Here is a 23,348-nt window from a genome sequence, read left to right as displayed (position 1 = left end):
CTTTTTTCCTGCCTTCAGCCGGTGATATTGCTTAGGTATAGCTCGTCCGTTTGTCCATGTTCAGTGATTATCCATTCCAAATACTTAGACGAAAACTTAATCTGGATTGCTTAATTTTTCGTCGTTTAAATGCAGACAGTGCTTTCCACTTTTGCTTAATCTGCTGTCAAAAAGAGTTGAAGGGCGTATCTTAGAGTGAAAATAGAAAAATACCAAGAGTTATATTTGGATGTAGGCGATACATTCTAGAACTTATCTATTTTTTTCTTTTATGTTACGGCATCACTGCAAGTGCAGCAAAGTTCAAGTAAAATGACTCAGCACCCGAATTCCGCCTTTAGAAATCACACAAACCCACCACCGCCGCACAGGACCTGTATCAGGGCAACGGACACGCTATCTCCGGCGTAACAGATAAGGAAACACAATGCGAAGTGAGATGCTTGCACGTGCAAACCCCGCCTTTTTTTTTCATGAACAATTTAAAAGGGGTCGATTAGAACGTTTCAGTTCACCGCCCTGTTGGTTAGCGATACTTTTTTTTCTGTCTCTTTTGGGTTTTCTTTGTTTTTTTTTATAGTATGGATTGTTATAGCGTGTTCGGTGCACGTAACCTTTCGAAAGCACTTTGGATAGCACGGTTACCGGTTGCCTGGTAACCCGTATTTAGGTCACACAGTACAGTGACTGCTGCGTGTCACAACGACGGGCCTGCCACTCACCGTACAGCACTTTGACCATGTTCAAACACAGATAAAATTGCCTTTGAGATGCGAGTTCTGGCCATCAACTACAAAAAAAAAATTGTTTTGTTTTTCTAATACATACACAGTCAGAGTTATAATAATTGAGACCTGGAGATTTTTTGTCTCCAACCAAGTTTTTTGAATCTCAACTACACCCCTATAATCAGTTGGCCCAATTCGTTCATTGTAAGCCTTCATTTCTAAGATAAATTTCCAATTTTAAATTTGTATCCTTTTAAAAACAATTTCAAAGCTCAAAGCAAAAATAAAAAACTACGTCAAAGAGTGTATTACTAGTCTGACCTGTGTAACAAAACTATAATTTAATAGTCATGGATTAAAAAATCAAAATTGCAGTAATGATCAAAGTTCACTTATGCCAAAAAAAGTGCAAAATGTCATTGTATGCCTCACATTTTGACGAAACATGAACTTGAAACTTTGAACTTTTTCCCCTAAAGGAAGACAATCTTTTCTTGGTTGGTTTCAGCAGAAATTGTACATTATATTGATAGTGACCATCAACATACACATGTACAAAACCTACATGTCTATTTTTATAAACCTGGCCTAAACTGCATCTCCTGAGGTATCCATGGCAACATGCTTACGTTTCTTGAACAGGTGATGTAATAAAGAGGGAAAACCTATGGGCTGGGCAGGGGGGGGGGGGGGGGGGTTGTAGGTAACTCAAAGAAGGTTCGAGAAAGGATGGTAAGTGTAATGTGATGACCTTGAATGTGATGACCTCGATCGCGTGCATATTCGGAATGTTCCTTGAGTCCAGGGTCCAATCACGGGCCCTCCATGTGTATGGCATGCAGGGCACCGGTGGTAACCGTGACTCAGGCAATTCCCATCCAGTGATGAATCATGGCTTAAAAATCTGGATTACCGGTGTATCCAAGTTTGAAGTGCTGTAGAAAAGGTTAAAGATACGTGCATCTACACACGTATATGACCCGCCCTTGTTTTTTTAAACCAGGCAAAGTTTCCGGGGCTGTTCTGATGATTCATCTACGTTGAATATTAATTAGTGGAAAATCACGACCACGTAGATTTGGTGACCATGACTGGTCAAATCATTTAATCATTCTGAAGATCAATGAAAAGATATTTTACTCAGATGAAAGTATCAGTAAAACTAATTTTGGTGGATAGTTACCAATTTTTGAAAAAAACATATTTTGTCTTTCCTGAAAAACATTCAAGATGTGAAGGAACTTTACTAAAAACTAAAAGCAAGTTACATGCACATTTCAGTGAAAATTTTACTTAGCAAAAAACAACTTGGGGGATGGATAAAAAGGGTTAAAATAATTACAAATAGCTCATTCTAGTTTAGAAAACTTGAAAAATTACTATGACAAAAAACTGCTTATCAAAGCATGCACATGGGCTTTTATACCTGGTTTCCATGACGACCTCACTTTTTTTCCGAGCATTTTCTGTTTAACCTTTCCGATACAATTTTGTTCACTAAAAATGTGATTTGTTTCTTATTTTTTCCCTGAGTTCAATGGGATTAGCTGCGTTTTTGTAAAAATCAGGGTTCTGTGTTTAGAATCTGATAAGCAGAGAAGTTGACTTTTGCTAAGTCATATTGCTGTACTGTAAATGAAATAATAAGCAAATTTTGCCAAAGATGTAATTATTTAATTAAAAAGATTTCTTCAGATGCACACTCAAAAATTGAAATCTGATTTTTGCCAAAGTTGTAATTTATTGTGATTCATATCTATTTATGATAATTACATGTCATTGTTTTATGCTAATTTTATAAAGATTAACAAAAAATACATTCATGATGACTACATGTAAAAGAATCAAAAATTGTTTATATGCAAATGTTTTTTTCTTTTTCTTTGTACATATATTTATTGAGCTAAGCATTTCTCTTGAAATTAAAAAGTGTGAGAAAAAAGAAATCCTGAAGGTGGTGGACATTTTCATTTTGTCTGATTAGTGTCGCGGTCAAGTTCAATGCTTGTAATTTAACCAGTTCACGCTGGGATTATTTTGACAAGAACAGAACGGGGCCCAGGATTACTTTTCGCTCGAACTCAAGCCAGGCGGGTTGAAGCAATCACCCTCATGCAGCACACTCATATTTATGGCCTCGCTCGCTGCGACCGGGTCGCTGACAGATATTTCCGGCCTCGGTCCCTGCGTGCTTTATCCGTCATCCGTTCCGAATACCACAAAATCTTTGTGGGTAGTCACGTCATCCAGCGCGAACTGGTTAAGAGAAGTTTCAAGATAGTATCGGATACATCAATAATCTAATAGATTCTAAAGCATCCTTAAATTGCATTCCCCGTGCTTTTCAAATTCTATTTTTTTTTCATATTTATAAGTTGTAACTTGTATGTTTCTTTACAACCCCAAAAACCCTCATTTTTCCTTTTTGGACATATGCAACCCTCAGAAAAAAGGGTTTGGTTTCAGGTGCAAACAGATCTGCTTTGCAAGCAAACTGGCTCCCAGTCTGTACATGATTGATGATACTCGTGGGGCGGGAACCAGCCTTATCCACGAGAACGAATTATATATTGCCTTGCAGCCAATAATTCAAACTTATTATGTGCTAATTTGATAACTAAAAACATGGGCCAATTTTTTGGGTCAATGTCTCATTCAAAGTGAATAAGTTCTGCATTGCTAGAAAAAATAGCAATTTAGAAAAGGAATCTATTTTTCTGGATGCAACTCGAAAATAGCATGGCGATCGCAACTTTATTTTGAAAATTTGACACATTTTGTATGTTGAAGGGAACACATGGTTAGTTGGGATTGACTGACCACTATCAGTTCAAAACACAACCTTTTGCCAAATCACAAGTCAAGTAGGGATGTGCATCGCCAAACAATTTCTCGGGGGCATTCAGAAAAGTCAATGTTTAAAAATTTCAATCTTTTTTCGAAAATTGTTTTGACCCATCCGCCCTCAATTTTGATTTTTAAATGTTGAATGACTGTACCATATATGGTATACACTTAAGTACAAAGTAATGCTTCAAATGAAGCAGATATTTTATTAGGTCAATGCTCATTGCTCTCCCAGCTCAGGAGTTTTCAATGGCTTTTCCAGGCTTCCGGCATGCAACTTTGTAGTTGAAACAGAAGAGAAAATTGCCAAGCACACAAAACTTTACACAAGGTTTTTTCAGTTTTCTATGACACTATATTTAAAAAAAAATCAATGTATAGAACGGTGATTTCAGCCTTGTTATGATAAGCTTTTGCTGTGTCCAAAAGTATTGTAGATGCGGCGGGATCTCACACAAAAATACACGCGTGATGGTGGCCAAGATTATCGCACAAAACATGTCAGCGCTGCACTAGTCTTCAATTCAAGCCTGGTTTCACCGCTGAGTGAGCGCCACTGATATACCGAACCCTGTTGTACTGCCATATTGGCCTGTGCGCATTGTACCAAAAAACACCCAACCATTACCGACTTGTAATGAAGTCTATTTCAATATTTATGCTAAACCCAACCTCGTCCCCATATGCTCGAAGAGTCACTCACGCGATCTCCCCATTTATCTACCGTTGGAACGAGGTGGACTATCGAGATGCAGAGATCGGCTATTGAAATAAGGTTAACCGATGACAACGGAACAGCACAGACATGACAGACATGACAGACGATCTCAAAGAGGCCGCTGGGTATTTTGGGGGGTTTTATCCCTTCTCCTTTATTATTAAACTGGATTTTTGATATTCAAATACTTGATTTTGAAATGTACTGACCAAGTTAAACATGCGCCAACCGAAATTGGCCACCAAACAGGATTTGCTTGTGTGCCTGCGCTTGTCAAAAAAATTGACAAACGCCTTATTTCAATAATATAAAGAACAGGTAGCAGTGGTTGATATTTGACCGATTTTAAAGATGTTATTTGAGATAAAGTTCCTAACGAAAGCTCTCAAATCATGCCTGAAAATGGCTTATAACAAAGGTGTGGCATTTGATAATTTATACAATTTTCTTCGTCTCCTGGGGATCACTTAAATTTTTCGAATATCTGAATTAAGAAAATGTTTGTCTGTATATTTGGCATAACCCAAAAGTCAATCACAAGTACGTTAATCACATGTCAATCACCAGTCAATAAAAAGTCACACAAGTCAGGTCACCAGACACTGGGAATTAAAAATATGGTTCTGTCAGAGTTCATGTTTTAAATTACCAGTATACTTGACTTTTATACTAAATGACTTGAACATGGCATGTGATTGGCATGTGATTGACATGTGATTGACTTGTGATTGACATGTGAGTGACATGTGATTGACATGTGATTGACTTTGATGACTCTCCTCTCTCTGTGAGCAATCTGGCAATGCAACCTTTTTCCATGGGAATAGTTACTGTAACCCATGAGCTCTCAATTGAGAATTGTATTTTTTTCCCTACAATATTCATATTGGGATTCGAGCACGGGTACCTTAACACTTTTTATCCAGTATGAAACATTTCGTGAACATGGTTCCTTCCATAATGAAACTTTTTTTCCCAAAAGGAATTTTCTGGAAAACCAAGCATGTTCAAAAGTTTGAGTTGTTCCAAAAACAAAAAAAAATTCTGCACAACACAGTAAGATCTTTCACAGCAGCCTACACAGCCAAACTTTTCACATTTTCTGTTCAACAGGTTTGCTCCGTGAATTGTCGCACTGTCACCTAAGAGACGTTTCAGAATCGACGCCATGAATCGTTTGTGGTGCTGTATCTTGGCTCTTTCCCATTTTCTTTTTCTTCTTTTTCCGCTTCTTCACTTTCCGTTCGGATTGTTCAGAAGTCACCTCCTTTCCATTTTCAAAATCTTTTGGTTGTTGTCCATTATGCTTTTCTTCGCTTTGGTTGTTTTCAATCACTTTTGGCAAACCAGATTCATTCAATTTTTCCACGGCCTCAGAAATAGAAGTTGTTTCTGTCTTTGTCTTCTTCTTCCTCCTCTTCTTCTTCTTTTTCAATTCAGTTTCACTGCCGATTCCCTCCGCAAGTCCCTTGTGTCTTTCAGGTTCAGAATCACGTGGTGCATTGCAAGGAATCGACTGTGAGGATTCGGCAGGGGTCAGAGTTGAATGTGGGTTAGTAGGTGAAAGGTTAGAGGTCACCTGGGGGTCTTGCGAATCCGGATGCCAGCTGCTGCTGCTCTGCAGGATTTGATCGTAAGAGACGGCCACTGAAGACAATTTGGCTCTCTCTTCGTCTGAGTCACTAAAATGTGGGAAAAATACAACACACTGGTTGATAAGTATGAAGAATTTCAATCTCAAAAATTGCATCTCTCCAAAGTGGTTTAACACTGTAGTCACTGTACCGCCCAAAACCGCCATACCTATTACTCGCTGTAGCGCCCAAAACCGCCCTGCCTATTACTCACTGTAGCGCCCAAAACCGCCCGGCCTATTACTCACTGTAGCGCCCAAATCCGCCCGGCCTATTACTCACTGTAGTGCCCAAAACCACCCTGCCTATTACTCACTGTAGCGCCCAAAACCGCCCTGCCTATTACTCACTGTAGCACCCAAAACACTCAAGTGCTCTATGGTTTTATTCATTCTTCGGCAAATAAACACAATGTAGTACAATGAAGTACAGGTGCTAATGGGAATATCTTTCCATGCACAAGTCTTCAACTGAAGTGGTGAAAAAAATTGAGCAATTAATGGAATCCTTTGAAGATAAAAGTTGTTTCTGTAGAATGGAAACATATTTTTTTTTTCATTTTGCACAGACATTTGTGTTCCAGCTACCATTTACCGAAGTGATATGCTGGAGATGCACTTAAGAAAAAAAGGAAAGGAAAAAGGAAAAAAAAATGTGAAAAAATATATGCAGAGGGTATTGCAAACCTTAACAGTAATATTGTCAACACAATTATGGGTGTATAAAAGTTGCAGGCCAGTAAATAGGTTACACCTCTATGTTCCGACACCCCTATGTTCCGACTGCACATATTCCTATTCCTTACCCTAACCCTAACCCTAACTGGGAGTAACACAATCTAGGTTGTCGGAACATAGGGGTGTCGGAACATAGAGCAGTCACCAGTAAATATGCCAAAAATTTGCATGCCCTCAAATTCTCTGTTATATTAGAGAGCTTTGTGGCCCATGCAGTTAAGGATTTGTAAAACTGAAGGGTGGAGGCTCTGAACAGGACTTTGAGCTTGTATTTCTGCAAGATTTGGTTGAAATTAGGCCTTACAAAAAATGGCTCTATTTTCCAATGGAGTGGAGGGATCATTTTTCAAAATGGCAAGAAACCTCAGGACTTTTTTTAGGGGCGATCATTTTTGGGGTCAAATTTCTCCCAAATGTCATTGGCTTAAAATAAAAAAAAAATTGAACAGAAAGTGATCAAATAAGCTTGATGTTCGAAGAGTTGTGAGTATTTTTCCTGATTTTTGTAATTGAGGGTATTTACCATTGGGGTCTATGGCAATATATTTACTGGTCTGTAGCCATAAAGACAAAAATATAATAAAGTGTGTGTGCTACAAGCCCACTGACAGGTATATTTGAATCCAACAAATGGACTGTTGGGCCAGTCTAGCTCACCTGTCACTACTGCTTGATGGAGGGCGCTGTTTCCTTTTAACAGCCTGGGATTCCTCCTTCACTGGGAGGCCAAGCTTTGAGGTAGAGAACAGATGGAAATCATCTGAATAAAAAAACCAAAAAAACGAGAATTGTCTTTTTAACCAGTTCGCTTCGGAGGACATGATAACACGCACTGGCTGTTTTTATACACAGGCATGGGTGGCAGGTTAAAACGTCAAGATTGCCTCGACTCTCCTCCGGGTGACGTCTAAACACGCTAATCCCTAATGCCTTTTGTACACACACACAAAGTCTGTGAAGTCTGTGGAGGGGGACTGTGTGTTGATCTTGAATTGGCCGTTGTGCATGGCCTATTGTTGTATAATTTACGCTCCGGAGTATTGAAACATATGAGGTTTCAGCAAGAAATATTGTACAAATACTGTTGAAGTGATTCTTGCGAATCAGTATTGGTGGCATTTGGCTGTATTTCAGAAGTTGGCTGGAAAATTGTGCCTTTTGGCGCAAAATGGTTAAATTGCATTTATCGTGAAATAATTACAGATATTGAAGAAAAGTTGTAAACCCCCAATCCATTCTTGTTTCTGGGTTGTGGGGAACACACACGGAATGTAAATTATTGTGGGTCCACAAAACCTACGGAGGAAATTTATGCGTTTCCACAACTTGGTCCAAGTTAACCTAAATATACAAATCTTTCGAACATTCTGTAAGCATTCAAAAATTACCACCTATCAAATTTCACAGCATTCTATTTGGGGATGGGGTTTCTCATTAGTCTGAGAATTTGGGACTCTCAAAACTGTGTGTGAGAGTCTCAAAACTAAAGATAGTGAAAACATGCAACACAAGAAAATAGACTGGCATCTGAAACAACCAGTCCCACACCACTTCAGTACTGCATCAATCAACTGAGTCAACAGAAACATCTGGTAGCTAGTCTCTATTTCTACACATTCTCCCCATAGTCATCAGGTCGTGCCACGAGACTATAGACATTTATCATGCTTCCACCATTTTAGTCATGTTCCCTGTATCCAATAACAGTACTGAATGATAATGTTTTTGTACAAAAAGGAACCAGACTATTTTTCCTTCCAGCCTCACTTTGGTTACATTGGTCTGAATGGGAAAAATCAAATGGCTGCAACATGATAATGGTCTACTGAAGGGTCAATCTTTTCAAAAAGTTGGACATGTACCAGTCTAGCCTTTGGCTTCAAATTAAAATCACTGGCTTGGCTTCACTCTCAGGTGCAAAATGTTGAAGGAAAGCCTCCTTTAAAAATTGAATTGAGACCTCAAACTACGCTGGTAAAAAACAGAGTTCTTTGCCTCGTGAAAATTTTGGAGAATTTTGTCGGCTAAAGAGTGAGTAGAGTTGGCCTGAGTTTATTTTGCATGTTTTTCTGCACTCAATGGTCCCAGTCTGGTTTCTCATAGAAGCAAGTGGAAATGCTGCAAGATATTTAACATTTTTTCATGTACCTACCATCAGGATTATCCACTGCGGCCACTGCAGTTGAGCCGCCTGATGTCTGTCCATCAATGACTGATATGGAACTGGGGAGATCAACAGAAATCTTATTTAATCTTCTTTTTATACCTGTTACCTGAAGGGGGAAAAATCTAACTATGTAATACATTTAAAAAAATAATGACACAACTGGAAAAAAGGCCAGCAATCATCATGGATTACACAACACCTGAATAAATCCCCGTCATCTGATTGGTGGGTTGTTGATCACATGTCGTTGAATCATTCATCCCAACCCACGGCCCAGCCGCACTGTAAACATTGAAGTTCTATTCCACGGTAAATAGAAGTTCCATTGCACGGTCACACGTTGGTGGCTCTGACCAATCAGATGACGAGGATTTATTCAGGTGTTAAATGAATGTTTCACATTCCCACAATGGAAAGAGTAATTTAATTCAGGGACAGATGAACTATTCCATCCATCTGTTACCTCATGAAATTATTCTTACCATTGCACTCATAAACTCATGGATAGGTCTATTCCTGCAAAATCCTACACGAATCTCTTTGTGGATTTTAAGGGATCTGGAATGTCGTAAACATCTGCTACAGTGCAAAGATGCATTACCTATCCAGCCAGGAAGTAAGTTTCTTGGCAATGAAGGTCTTCACCTCAGGTGTGGCATCAACGTTTCTGTAATCTCCCTGCTCTTCAAAATCTTCTTGGTTTCTGCAAAGGGAAAATTAAGCAGAAATTGTAGTTTAATAACCTATTTTTGAGCAACTTTTATTAAAAGATGTGTTATTTTTGGCTGTACATAACTTCTTTCAAAAAAATTTTTTTATAACAAATTTTGTTTAAAAAGCTCTACAAAGTAATGTTGAAATATAAAATTTTATGAAATATACTTGACTGTAAAAAATTGCTAAATATGTTTCCCCCTGTATTATTTCAAAACTACCTCAAACTCTTCTTTTGTTCAGTTCCAATGCCCGATTTAGTGCCTGAAAAGGAAAGCAATACAGTGGGTATAAAAGTGGAAAGAACCTTCAAGCACAGATACAAAGGGGTAACTGCCGAGGGGGGGGGGGGGGTGCAGGGGTGAGGGTGGGGGGGGGGGGAGAGAGAGAGGGGTGCCGGGGTGGGGGTTGGGGGTGCCAGGAGGGGGGGGGGCAGAAGGGCTCTCTCAAGTGAAAAACAACCTTATTTGAGACAATTTTGGATCCACCACTGACCTTACAGGTAAAATATAAAAAAAAAATTCAAAAAAAAAAAATTCAAAATATCTAGACCCCACCTTTCGGGAATACTGTTGGGTCGGTCAGGTTACCGAAAACACAGCATTTTTTTTACAGGCCTAAGCATAGGAAAAAAACACAAAGGAAGAGAAAAACAAAGAAAAATGTAAAAAGAATTTGTCATTAAAACATCACGTATCGCCATTAGCCAGTCGCAGTGCGACAAATAATTCATGTGACCAAACCAGCCTCTGAAAAGCTCCTGAAACAAGCCATTTAAAATTCATCATCATCCACTTTATAAATGTGTTGTTTTTTTAACAGAAACACCACAGATTACAGTATAATGTATATATGGGCTCCGTGCGCCGACAAAAGAGGGCACCCTTTTACCTAGCAACGACGTCCCATGGGCGGGACATTTCACTGGTTGACGCGCACCGTTCCTTGTGTGTGACGCATGTACACCTGGGGATTTGTACTATGTACACACAGGGGCCGTGCTTTGCGGCAAATGAATTGCAGTCAGGCAAGATGGCGTTGGTCGGTCACCCCCAACTGTACTTCTTTGCCGGTAAGGGGGTGCTTGTGAACAGAGCGGATACTTTATGATTTTCACTTTGAATGCATTTTTGGTGATAAAAAATAAATCATTAATGTATATTTTGAAGGAAAATTGTACGACGCTATTGCACTGAAATTTGACTGCAATATATGTTCAATCGCGTCTATTCTGACTTCAGCGGAGCCAGTAAGTACCCTGTGAAAATTTAGATTTGGCTGAGATTGGGCACAAATGCACAGTCATGTGTGTGCTACAATTTGCCTAGACCTTTACACATTTTCAATGCTCACATTCAAGAAAATAATCGATGAAAAATTGAGCTAAAAGTATGGATTATTTTTGCACCTTCCGAATATCGCACACCAAAATATTCAAGTTCCCGGATGAAGGGAAACTTGTCTACTATGTCATAAGGTAGGTCTTATTCCCAACAGCCCTATAGGGCCTAGTGCATACGAGCTATGCACAATTGTTGGAAAGCATTCCTGCCCGACTGATTCAAAAGCACTGCGCACTTGTACGGCCGAAACATGAACCAAGTTTGTGGTGCATAGACACATACCTACTGGAACGGGGTCCTAGCTAAAATACACAATTAGTAGTTAGCCCTACAGTAGTTGTGTAGTTTAGGACCCCAATCCCATAAGAGAACGAAAAGACACTTGGTGTTTTCGGACATAATATATCCTCGACCCTCCATAGAGAGTTCAGGTTATCTTTCCGAGGGGACGCGAGTCCCTTGTTGATCAAAAAGTCACCTGCAACTGCCCCCAGAGCAGGAATTACAGTGAACTTTTGGGAGAGTACCCCATTGCAGAGAACCGTTATGGGCCTTCCGTGAACGGATAAAGAAGAAGAGTGCAGTGCTATAGAAGAGCCGCAGTCATTTCTGTCGAGCCCAGGTAGCACTGCAGACAACCCAAATAGAGCGGTGAAGGAGACAGTTACTCCAAAGAGATTACATAGTGACTTGTTGAGTTTTGCCACTAGTCCAGCGCGCACAGAGACAAAGAACTTGACACAGAGTACACAGAGCCCATCAGCTGGCCCATGGCTGCTGAAGAGAGAACCAAGAGTTGTCAAAGAGGGCAGGGAAAATTTGGAGTTGTCCAAAAGACGACCTATTACCCCCCATAGCGGGCAAAGTGTTATGGAAAGAGTATTTCCAGCACCTTGAGTCCTGCAGAGTAGTGAACCAATGGAGGGAGCAACAGGCTGCTAGCTATCTGGCTGCAAGTCTGCAAGGGGGCGCCCTCAGATTATTGGGCGATGTTCCTGCAGGACAGAGACAGTCGTATAGCCAACTAGTCAAGTTGCTGTAGAGAAGATTTGGTTCAGGCAGGCAGAGCGGGAACTATCTTGTCAAGCTGAGGCAAGCTGATGCAGTAGAGAGTCCGACAGTGAGAGAGGGCATCAATAGGGCCCGTCCAAAGAATCTAGATGAAGCCATTTGAGCTGCACTAGATACAAAATCTTTTGAAAAGGTTGAGCAACAGAGGGCGCTCGACGGCAGGCCACAGGAAATGGCAAGAGCTGTAGATACAGGTGAAGAACAGAGGTTTTAGAATATAGAGACAGAGATGAAGAGTCTGGTAGGATTGTTAACAGAGTTAACGAAGAAAATCAAAGATAAGAGTACTGCAGGAGAGGACTGCATTGGGACTCCTAGAGCGAGTAAACAGAGTGGTGAAAAGTGCACTAATTGCGGTGAGACAGGTCAATCCGCAAAAGTGTGTAAAAGTCATAAGGATGGAAAACCATGGCAGGATGACTGGAAATGTTTCAACTGTGGAGAAAAAGATCACCTTTGCAAGAGAGTTTGAGACAACCTGAAGAGACCCTGGAAAACAGGGAAACAAGAACCAGCCGCGCGCAGGGCCCGTGGGCAGGCTGGGAATGAATGGGGCCAAAAGAGACACTGTAGCAACAGTCAGAGAGTAGTGTATAAGAGAAGCGGCAGAAAACTGAGGTGACACACTGATCAGCAGTACAGTGTATCACCAGATACCAAAGGAGCAGAGACAAGAGAAGGTAGAGGTGCAGGTCAGGCAGGTGGGTGGAGGTCCCCTCCCTGTGCTAGGCACAGCGTGGGTGGATGTCCAGATTGGACGGACCACTAACCCAGTAAGAGCAATCATCACAGAGATGAGATGTGAAGGAATCTTAGGGATACTTCCTAGTGGAGCATAAATGGTGAGAGAATAAAACGCACCAGTAGTGCAGGAGAGCCCTTTGTAGGGAGAGTGGTAGTTGCAGAGACAACTGTGATTCCCTCTGGGCATGAGGCAGTAGCGCCGGGCATTATTGCAAGAAAACACCAAGAACGGTCTGGGCCAGCCATCATCGAACCAGTAGAGGGTAGTGGAGGCTTGGCACAGAATTGGCATCATGCTTGCCAGATCGCTAGTAGAGAAAGGGAGCCAGGTTGTTCCGCTGCGGGTGTTCAACCCCGGCAAAGAGAAAAAAGTGGCCAGAAAAGGGACCATTGTAGGAATAATTTCTACGGTGAACCCCGAAGCCATAGAGAAGGGGGCAGACAAGTCTAGAGAGGCTGTGCTTGGGTTACCGGTGCACGTGCAAGACTTGTTCGAGAGATCGAGAGACAACGTAGAGAGCAAGTCTCGTGGCCAAATCAAAAGATGCTTGGATGAGTACCAAGATGTGTTTTCTAGAAGTGACCATAATATTGGTAGAACAGATGTTGCTACACATCACATAGACACTGGGAATGCCAGACCAATTAAAGAGAGGTCCAGACAGCACCCCGAGTGCATCCAGAGAGAGATACAGAGACAGGTCAGGGACCTGGAGACAAGAGGTGTAACAGAACCCTCGGACAGTCCGGGGCAGCAAACGTGGGGCTGGTGAACAAGAAGGATGGGACCAAGCGTTTCTGTGTGGATTACAGAGAGATAAAAGCTGTGACTATCAAAGATGCTTACCCAGTACCCCGCATCGACGAGATGTTCGATGCGTTGGAGGGTGCCCAGTGGTTTTTGACGCTAGATCTTGTGTCGGGCTACTGGTAGATTGCACTAGATGAGGAGGCCAGTTTGTTGTGAGGAGTGGCCTGTATGCCGTTTGGGTTATGCATGAAAATGTATGATGTTTGGGTTATGCAATGCCCCGGCTTTGTTTGAGAGACTCATGGAGAAAGTGATGAGAGGATTACAGTGGGAAGTCCTCTTTAGCTATCTAGATGACATAATTATCTTTGGAAAGACAGTTCCAGAGATCATAGAGAGACTCAGAAATGTGCTGAGTAGGCTTAGAGACGCTGGGCTAAAGTTAAAGCCTAGCAAGTGTCACCTTTTTGAGAAGTTAGTGGCCTACTTAGGCCATACATGTATAGTTTCTTCCGAAATTGTGGCCACAGACCCAAAGAAAGTCGAGGCCATCAGAGATTGGCCAGCGCCAAAGTGTGTCCAGGATGTAAGGAGCTTTGGAGGCTTTGCATCCTACAATAGAAAGTTCATCAGAGGGTTTTTTCAGAGATAGCTAGTCATCTGCACGCCCTGACAGAAAAGTCAAGAGAGTTTCAGTGGAGCGGGTCATGCCAGAGAGCATTTGACGAGCTTAAGAGTAAGCTCCAATCGTCTCCAATCTTGGCTTATCCATCGTCAGAGGGATGCTTCATCTTTATAGACACCGATGCCAGTGGTGATGGCATTGGGGCGGCCTCAAACTCAGAATGGTGAAGAGAAAGTGCTGGCTTACGCTAGTCAAAAGCTTAGCAGACCAGAGAGAAACTACTGCCTAACCCGCAGAGAGTTACTGGCCGTCGTGGTATACTTGAAGAGTTTCAAGCAGTACCTGTATGGTCGAAGAGTTGTAGTCAGAACTGACCATGGTGCCTTGAGATGGATCCTTAACTTTAAGAATCCAGAGGGCCAAATGGGGAGATGGCTAGAAGTTATTTCAGAGAATGACCTAGTCATTCAGCACAGAGCAGGGAAGAAGCACGGGATGCAGATGCATTGTCCAGGCGACAATGCAAGCAGTGTGGCCGTGAAGAGCCGGTATAGTCAAAAACTACCCAGGAGGTAGAGACTTCAGAGCAGGGATCAGAAGAGGTGAGGCCACTGGCCAGGGGCATAGAGGCCCAGCCTAGTATCCCGGTTGAGGTTTTGAGGAGAGACCAGTTAGAAGACCAGAGCGTCAATTGGGTGTTAAGAGCCAAAGAGGAAGGTAGAGATCGCCCAGAGTGGAGGGCAGTGTCCCATTCACCGGCGGCGAATAAGAAGTACTGGTCTTATTGGGACCAGTTACACGTAAGAGGTGGTATAGTGTATAAGAGGTGGGAGTCCGACGATGCAAAGTCTGTGAAATGGCTGTTGGTACTACTCCAGAGTTTGAGGAATGAAATCATGAGAGAAGTGCTCGACAGCTAAGCCTGCACTAGATACAGAAAATTTTGAAAAGGTTGAGCAACAGAGGGCACTTGACGGCAGGCCACAGAAAATGGCAAGAGCTGTAGATACAGGCGTAGAACAGAGGTTTCAGAATATAGAGACAGAGATGAAGAGTCTGGTAGGATTGTTAACAGAGTTGATGAAGAAAATCAAAGATAAGAGTACTGTAGGAGAGGACTGCATTGGGACTCCTAGAGCGAGTAAACAGAGTGGTGAAAGGTGCACTAATTGCGGTGAGACAAGTCACTCCGCAAAAGTGTGTAAGAGTCGTAAGGGTGGAAAACCATGGCAGGATGACTGGAAATGCTTCAAATGTGAAGAAAAGCAGAAATTCTCTGATACCATACTTCAACTCCTTACACCAAAAAAGACAAGCAAACAAAACTTCTATATATGAAACAAGAAATTCAAATAAATGTTAAAACGACCTTACCACGAGGGTTAAAAAGAAGAAATTATAGAGAAAAAAAATGAATGAATAAATACATTTACATTTTTTTTTTAATTCCAAGTACAATTTAAATAAATGAATAAGCATATATACTTTTAAGCAAAACTATTTGAAAATTCCGTAATAAGCACGGAACTCGACACGAAACTTTGAAACTGCATGATATGGGACTGTATGTAGGCAGTCCAGCGAATTTCATTCTTTAACGAAAAAAATATCATGTTTTGTATCACTGAAAAGAGAACTACACGACAAAATCAACGGCGTTTGATTGATTCAGCCTCATAGGTGTTTGCATTTTGGAGATACAACAATGTAAATGGCCGAAATTGGCGTTTCAATTCTGTAAGATTTATATTTTATACTTTTAGCATCTTTTATAAATCTTATTTTCCAAACCTATCAAAATGTTTGATATCATTATAGGAATCCCCATTGAATAAACAATAACTTGATTTTTGAATCAGGTTTTAACAACTCATTTACAAAAAAGTTCCTATTTTTTCCGGACCTTCGCACAGTCAAGGCGCACGCCGAGCAAACACTGCTCTGAGACCAGACAACGTCAGATGGCCCGTGCTGGGTTTTCGCAAAATTTTGGTGAATCTTAGTGGCTTTTTTCGAGTGATCTAAAATGAAAATCAAGATGGCTAGGAAAATCATGAAAATCGCATCACAATACCTTACGAACATCCAAAAAGCGGAATGCGCAATTGCGTCGCCACTGAAAAAGATGTTTGAGCATAAAAATGACAATGGCTGCGTGCTCGACCATGTACGGTCCCTACTTCAAGCAGGTTCAGGAACATGACGTGATGGATTCTAAATATTCATGATAATTACATTACAAGATTGGATTTCATCGGAACCTGCAAACCAAAGAAAAATGGATTTAAAGTTAACCAGGGATTTTTTAAAACACCGAAAATGTGTTTGTTTAATGCAGTAAAATGTGATTATTTTGCATACAAAAAGGAGTGCAGAAATATGATTGAAATGCTCAAACATTGTCAAAACTCACAATTTTCTCAAAATCCTTGTCTTTCATCATGCTTATTCCAATCCCATAAACATGGCATGGCAGACAGCAATCATGTTTTCAAACATTCAGATATTTGAATTTAAATAGAACAGTAAGTATGAATGTGCAAAACAAAATCAAAATTTTAATCACAATTTCCTAATCACAAAAAAGGGTCACAAAAGAACAGCGCCCTCACAGTCACACATACCGGGTGTCACATGTCAATGATAATGTCACATTGTGGTAGGCCTAAGCTTAGGCCGGCTAAGGAAAGGGTTAAATATTATTTTATATATATATAAAAATACCTTTTTGATTAGTTCCATGCGAAAAAGTTGGCCAAGCAGCAGATTGAAGTTTAGCTTTTTCCTCTTCGTCGGAGCTGGAACTTGAATCTGCCATGTTTGGGTCGTTTTTACCCTCAGTTATCGAAGCAAAGCTTCACCTTACCTTTCGATGGGCGCAGACATGTTGTACGAGGACAAAATACTGTTTATGAAAGTAAACTCAAAATAAAATTACCAGAGAAAAAAAAGTATTTCTTATGGAAATTTTAAAAGGACACAAATGCCTTTTTTGTTTGTTTTTATATTAACAAATCGCAATATATTTTAATGTTCCTCTAAGCCCCACCTCCCACCTCGGTCAACTCCCCGCCCCCCCCTTCCCCATTCACAGCCACTTGAGGGCGCAATTTCAGTCAACATCTGCTGGCCAGCAGCTCTAGCTCTGCAGTGTTGATAAATTAGGTGAGTTGATTAATCTGAAAAAGCAATTTAAAAATCAAGCATTGTATAAAATATCTCGAAATATCTCAAAACCTGAATAGTACTTATCAGTTATTTTCAAGGAATGATGAATTTTATTTAGAATTAAAAGAATCAAGACAAGAGAGCCATAACGATAGCCACTGGCACTACGATTTAATTAACAATAACATCTGATCTAGGGCCTAGCTACTCCTAGAACTATGATGCTCCGCGTGAGCATCATAGTTCTAGGAGTAGGGCCTAGCCCGACTGCGTCTGGCCGTACAGTACTATCGCAAGCTCTGTAGTACGACCAGACGTCCAATGCTTCCAAAAAGACTGAATTTTTTTGGCCGCTGATGTAGCGATTTTGCTACAGATTTCGATCGAGATTATCTTTTCATCCAGGACAAAAATTTCCAAAGTTAAGGTTCTTAGTCGTAGAGCAACTCGTACCTTTTCGAAAAAACGTTCTTTGGTCTCAATATTTTCATCCATCTGGCCAAAAGACGACTTTCAGTCATCATCTTCCACAAATATCGTCCCGAAAATGCTCCCCCATGCGATTTCAAAATGGCGGCCGTGCTGTAATGTATGCATTATGCGAGCGCCCTTGGGCAAGATAATGAATATGCATTATTTAGATCATGACCTCGTGTTTGTATGGCCAGCCGCGCCGAGTGTCCGACAAACGTCATAAACTGTGATGCATATTCATTATCTTGCTAAATAACATCATGCTGTGTGTTTTTTTCAAAATTCCCAAAATCATTCAAGAGAATTCTGCAAGTATGTTTATACCGTACATTAGTTCACAAAGTTTCTTTCCTTTCACAGGACTCAACTTTTTGTTGCAACCAAACACGGCACAGACTTCTTTGTCGAAGAGGATTGAATTGAACAACATCTGATGAACAAACACACAAATAATAACTAATTCAAAAAGTGCCCCTACCGCAAGGAGGTAGCACCATGTCCCCGCCCCACATCCAAACCATGGCCTACCTGGCCATGGCTGGCTGGATCATGGCTAGCATCGGACTCAGCAACATCAACAAGTGGCTCTTCGATGAGGAACATTTCCGCTACCCGGTCTTTCTCACCATGCTGCACATGTTCTCGGCCTGCCTGTTCGGCTCCGTCGTGCTCCGCTACACTCCCTTGGGGGCGGCCTTCGGCGAGGGCAATGCCCGGTTGCAGATCCCGCCCAGGTTGACAGTCCGGATTCTTGTCCTCAGCATCGTCTTCACCCTGGCGGTCACTCTAGGGAACATCGCCCTCCGTCACCTCTACATCTCTTTCCTGAAGATGGTCTTTGCGCTGTCACCACTAGTGACGGTCATGCTGTCCCGGATTTTCTTTCACCGACCTGTGGATAACTACATCTACATGTCTATGGTGCCACTCTGCTTCGGCAGCATGATGTGCGTGACGGGAGAGGTCAACTTCAACATCTATGGGTTTTTAGCGGCAGTGGGAGCAACAGTGCTCAGAGCGCTGAAAAGTATACTACAAGGTTGGAAAACTGCCGTTTTGTGTTTTTGGGTTGTGTTTGTCACAGTGTGCGCATGTATGCCACACCACACTGCATACTTACTAAAGGCCTTGGCAGCACATTATACCACAAGTTGTCAGTAGATAGTGTGGTAGAAAAGTGGAGGCTGCCCTGTTTTGAAATGTGATATTACAGTCGAGTCTCGTTAATACAAACTCGATCGGACCTAGCCAAATGGTTTGTTATATCAGAATTTTGTATTAAGAGGAACATCAGTCCCATTCATTGCACACATTGCATTCATTGCACAGTCGGGACCAAGGCTTTATGTTTGTTATAACCAGAATTTATATTAACAGACTTTATATTAACAGAGTTTGTACTAACGAGAGTCAACCGTACATGGCAGCCAAAACATGGCAGCCAAATTGACCAATCAACAGCTTAGCCCACATTTATGATTGAAACGACGTCACAGTTTCTCCGAATGGCTGGCGAACGGGGTCGCATAAAATTTGCATGCTAGGATATATCAGAGGTTCCTGAATGTCTGATCCTCAAACTATTCATTTGCATGTGTCCTCCTCAAAGATGGTTAATTTTTTCCACTCATTATTTTGACAAGTGTATTAAACTGATCTCCCTTTGAATCCCAGGTGTTCTCCTGAAGGAGCAACGCATCGACTCCATCCGTCTCCTCTATCACATGTCCATCCCTAGCTCCGCTATGCTGCTGGCAGCCGCGGTCATCCTAGAACCCTCTGCCTTCTCCCCTGCCACCCTCTGGCCCGGTGCCTTGCGTCTCCTCTCCTTGCTCCTCCTGAGTTGCCTCTGCGCCGTCGGCTACAACCTCATGAACTTCCTGGTCACGTTCTACACCTCCCCAGTGGCTTTGCAGGTTCTCGGCAACGTGGCCATCGTTTTGGACGTCGCCGTGTCGCTGGTGGTCTTCCAGAACCAGATCTCCTGGCTCAGCCTCGGGGGAATCGCCTGCATCATGGTTGGCACGGTGATGTACCAGGAGGCGGGGTCGGTCAAGTGGTACGTCGAAAACCGCGTGTCAAGATCGCTCAACGCGTACTTTTAACGAATGGTCACGACAAATGATCCTCTGCGCATATGCAGACATGATCGTTTCTTCGCAGTATCCTTTTTAAGTGTTGCAAAATGAAATAACTTGATGCATACATAAAGTGATATAAATAGTTGCAGTCGGCAAGGCTTGAGCATTCATTACACATTAAACCTCCAGCTGTCTGAACTGTCACAGACAGTCAAAAGAATCACTCCTCTCCCCTGCCATGCCTTTTACACAGGCTAGTCGCCAACAGTCAGATCATATTTAGAGCAATTCACTGCGATTCCGATTGCCTGTTTGCGCACGTAACCGTGACATCACTTCCTTTACATTCCAAGCCCCCCCCCCCCCCCCCCCCCCCCGCTTTTTTAATTGCTCACTGGTATTAATTAATCTTAAAAGACAGTCTGATCTGTCAAAGGATCAACCCACACACAGCAGAGTCTGGATGCCAGACACTATACGTGTATTTTCAATAAAGTTGAAATACAGCTGATTATCATTCCACACACCTTTAGAAGATGACAGTGAAAAAAAAACCAGTAGAATTTCTTTTCGAAATATACATAAGATTTGATCCATGAGGTCAAATTTTTAATCTCTTGCCATGCACAATTTAATTTTATTTCTGGAAAAAACTTTTTTTAACAATAATGTGTAGATTAAATAAAGCCTGTCAGTTTCCATTGTTTTTATTATCATTTTTACGTACCTTTTATATTATTTTTAAAGTCCATTTGATGATCTTAAATGCCTGTTTTCTATGTATACATGCAAGTACAATCTGAGTCTTTTTATAAAGTTATCTTTCTATTCACACATCAGCTTATGTTGAGTTGTGACTATTGACTCTAGTGAAGTATTTTAATCATTCTGAAATGATCTAAGTGTCTAATTATTTAAAAGAAAGCAAGAATTGTGTCCACAATGTGACCATGAACTTAGCAGTTATGACTTCGTGCCTATCTTTTCCTTCATTCCCAAAATTCCATTGCGAGACACCAATAAGTGGTGCAAGTATTCTACGGCTATGGTGATCGATTGTGCAATATTTAAATAATGCTGATATAAATGTACATAATGTAGCTTACTGTTATTATTATTTGACTTATTTGAAGTTTGTATTCTTGTTTTAAATACCCTGCCAAGTACCCCATGTTATCCAGAATGCATTTGGTCATTTTTTAAACGTGTTATATATGCAAATTATTTTTTTTAATTTCTTGTCTTTCATAACAGGTCTTAACAAATTAAGCCATGGAATTCAGTGGTTTTGGTTGTACAGTACATGGTGCACATTTTTGTTCAGTATATTTTTACCTGCCAACAGTCTACACCGATCAAGACGGCCCAATACTTACAGTTTAACGGTGTTAATCTGGAATAACCCTTACCACCCCAACCCTGGAAAAAATCCAACCACATTGAAATTTGTTAGAATCTGTGGAGTGAGTATTGCACTAGTAAACTGATTATGCTTTACATGGGGTTAGGCATACCACCATAATCAGAGTCCAACAGTTTGGGTGTTGAGTTTACCATATGGTGTTGGATTTTGCAAGAGTGAGGAAGGTTCCTAGTAAATCACTCAAGGAGGTAGGGTTAATGCACTTTTGAAATAGCAGATTGGTTTGTGTGAGCCCAGTGCTCTCAGTTTAACGGTGCTAATTTTGAATACTACATGTTTTAAAAGGAAATCCAGGCCAATCTCAATTTAACTCAAAGATAACAAATATGAAAAGTTAAACAGCTCACCAAATAGTCATGTATTCAAAAACCTTTATTCAGCCCAACTAGTGACCAAAATATGACCTCATAAAAGCAGATAGTATTATTCATAAATAATATCCATCATAAATAATATCAATCATAAATAATAATGAGTTTTCAAGAATCAAATGCAGCTTGGAAAATGAAAATGGGTAAAGAACAACAGTTAAAGGTACAGTCCATATTTGTAATGTGTGCATTTTGTTCATTTGAAGCAACAAATGTGCTTAAAATCTAAAGAAGGGTGCTGAACAACTAACCTGATTAAATTTCAGCTCAGCTTCAGCTGTTTATTTCCAGAAAACCTACATTCTAGGATCTTGATTTCAAATCAAAAGTTGCTGAATCATGTTTTGAATTGGGCCTGAATTCAGCGTCCGAGACACGTTCTCACTGAGCTGATTAATTGCAGCTACGTGATGTCGCGCACTGAACCGATAGCAACCGCCCGCGCGTGTGCATCGTGTCAACACCTGAGCGCGCTTTGCCGAATAAAAACACAAACTACTTACGGAAATTTCCAACAATGCGTCTTTAGACGTATCGTTGAAAAGTCTTTCTTTCTTTGATTTCTTCAAAATGACAGCCCCCTTGCTGCATATATCTTTCAAGTTTCAACCAAGTATGTTTTTTAACAATAATTACGTCAGTTACTTTTTGGATAGCTGCAAATGATGGACTGTAGCTTTAAGAGTGTCAGATGTTTGGAAAAATACTCTACATGTGTATCACTGAACAGTATTGCAGGCAATATGGTTAACTTTGAATATCTGTGGGGGTCTAACACAGAGTATTGTCTCTCTTGTTTTTATGTATTCAGTTCATGACCATGTACATGTACATGCTGTAGTATTTGATGCAGTAAAATTACATGCATGCCTGTGGAATTTTTGCTTTATTTTTTAATTTTTTGAAATAAATCATATTCTAAAATAGATATTTATTTCTGGCTTGTAAATACATAAATTTAACTCTTCTTAATTCAAGGTGTGTATTTTATTCAGGACATATTTTTTTTGGCATATTAAACAGAGAATTTTGACGTGTTTAAGTATTTATTTATCAGATGAATTGTACATGTACTGCTATAAGTGTGTATATTGAGGCTGGATATTATTCGTTAATTAATTAACCCTTACTCTCTGAGGGTAGTTTACTGCATGTCAGTTGGTTATGCCAATGCCCTCCAGCTGCAGTTAATTGGAGGATAAACTATCTTGACTGTGAAGGCTCCAATTGGCAGGAGTTGGAGGCCCTGGAGGGTGCCTGATACTGACCAGCTGGGGGCACTCACTTTGTTATCAGAGGACTCTCATTGTTCTCTGTGGCATGTATTGGAGTGCCTGTCCAGTTACCCTTGAAATGACATGGCAGATATTGGAGGGCCATGCAAAAAACATAGGAGATTTTCTTGAGGCACATATTGGCATGCGTTGGAGGGTCTAGTAGGGTAAGGGTTAATTAAAGCTTAAAAGAGATTCTGAAAAAAGCATATATGTCACAGTTTGGGTTGTGAGGGACCACAGTACTACGTATTATTTTTTAGGACGATAATTTATGATTGCAAATAATCGCAACAAATTTTAATACGTACATTGCCATATTGAAATGGTATTGATTATTTTGTAATAAAGATGGAATGTACCTCAAATAAGCTTTTAGGATAATCAAGGTATTGTGACCTGTCGCCACGAAAAGAGCATAAAGTCGTACAGTGGGGCGAAGCCAAATTTTTAAGGGATGGTTGATTTTGTTTTCAGG

General features: G+C 40.8%; 2 protein-coding genes across 2 annotated transcripts; one reads left to right on the top strand and one right to left on the bottom strand.

The window, feature by feature from the left end:
• Window positions 1-1,805: 1,805 nt before the first annotated feature.
• LOC119730094 lies at window positions 1,806-12,998 on the bottom strand. The gene is made up of 7 exons (XM_038202877.1): window positions 12,617-12,998; window positions 10,103-10,153; window positions 9,767-9,809; window positions 9,433-9,534; window positions 8,817-8,887; window positions 7,322-7,424; window positions 1,806-5,975 (listed from the first exon to the last, which is right to left on the bottom strand). The coding sequence occupies exons 1-7, from the start codon at window positions 12,996-12,998 to the stop codon at window positions 5,432-5,434; spliced, it is 1,296 nt and encodes a 431-aa protein (XP_038058805.1). The 3' UTR covers window positions 1,806-5,431.
• Window positions 12,999-17,160: 4,162 nt separating this feature from the next.
• On the top strand, window positions 17,161-21,867 carry LOC119730467 (probable sugar phosphate/phosphate translocator At5g05820). The gene is made up of 3 exons (XM_038203383.1): window positions 17,161-17,244; window positions 18,082-18,760; window positions 19,396-21,867. Exons 2-3 carry the CDS (start codon window positions 18,217-18,219, stop codon window positions 19,824-19,826), a joined length of 975 nt encoding a protein of 324 aa, XP_038059311.1. The 5' UTR covers window positions 17,161-17,244; window positions 18,082-18,216; the 3' UTR covers window positions 19,827-21,867.
• Window positions 21,868-23,348: the final 1,481 nt, after the last annotated feature.

This window comes from Patiria miniata, unplaced genomic scaffold (genome assembly GCF_015706575.1).
Source record: "Patiria miniata isolate m_02_andy unplaced genomic scaffold, ASM1570657v1 HiC_scaffold_22, whole genome shotgun sequence".
In the NCBI taxonomy this organism is placed as follows: Eukaryota; Metazoa; Echinodermata; class Asteroidea; order Valvatida; family Asterinidae; genus Patiria; species Patiria miniata.
Note: the sequence above shows the minus strand (reverse complement) of the source record. Positions and strands in the feature narration are given on the sequence as shown.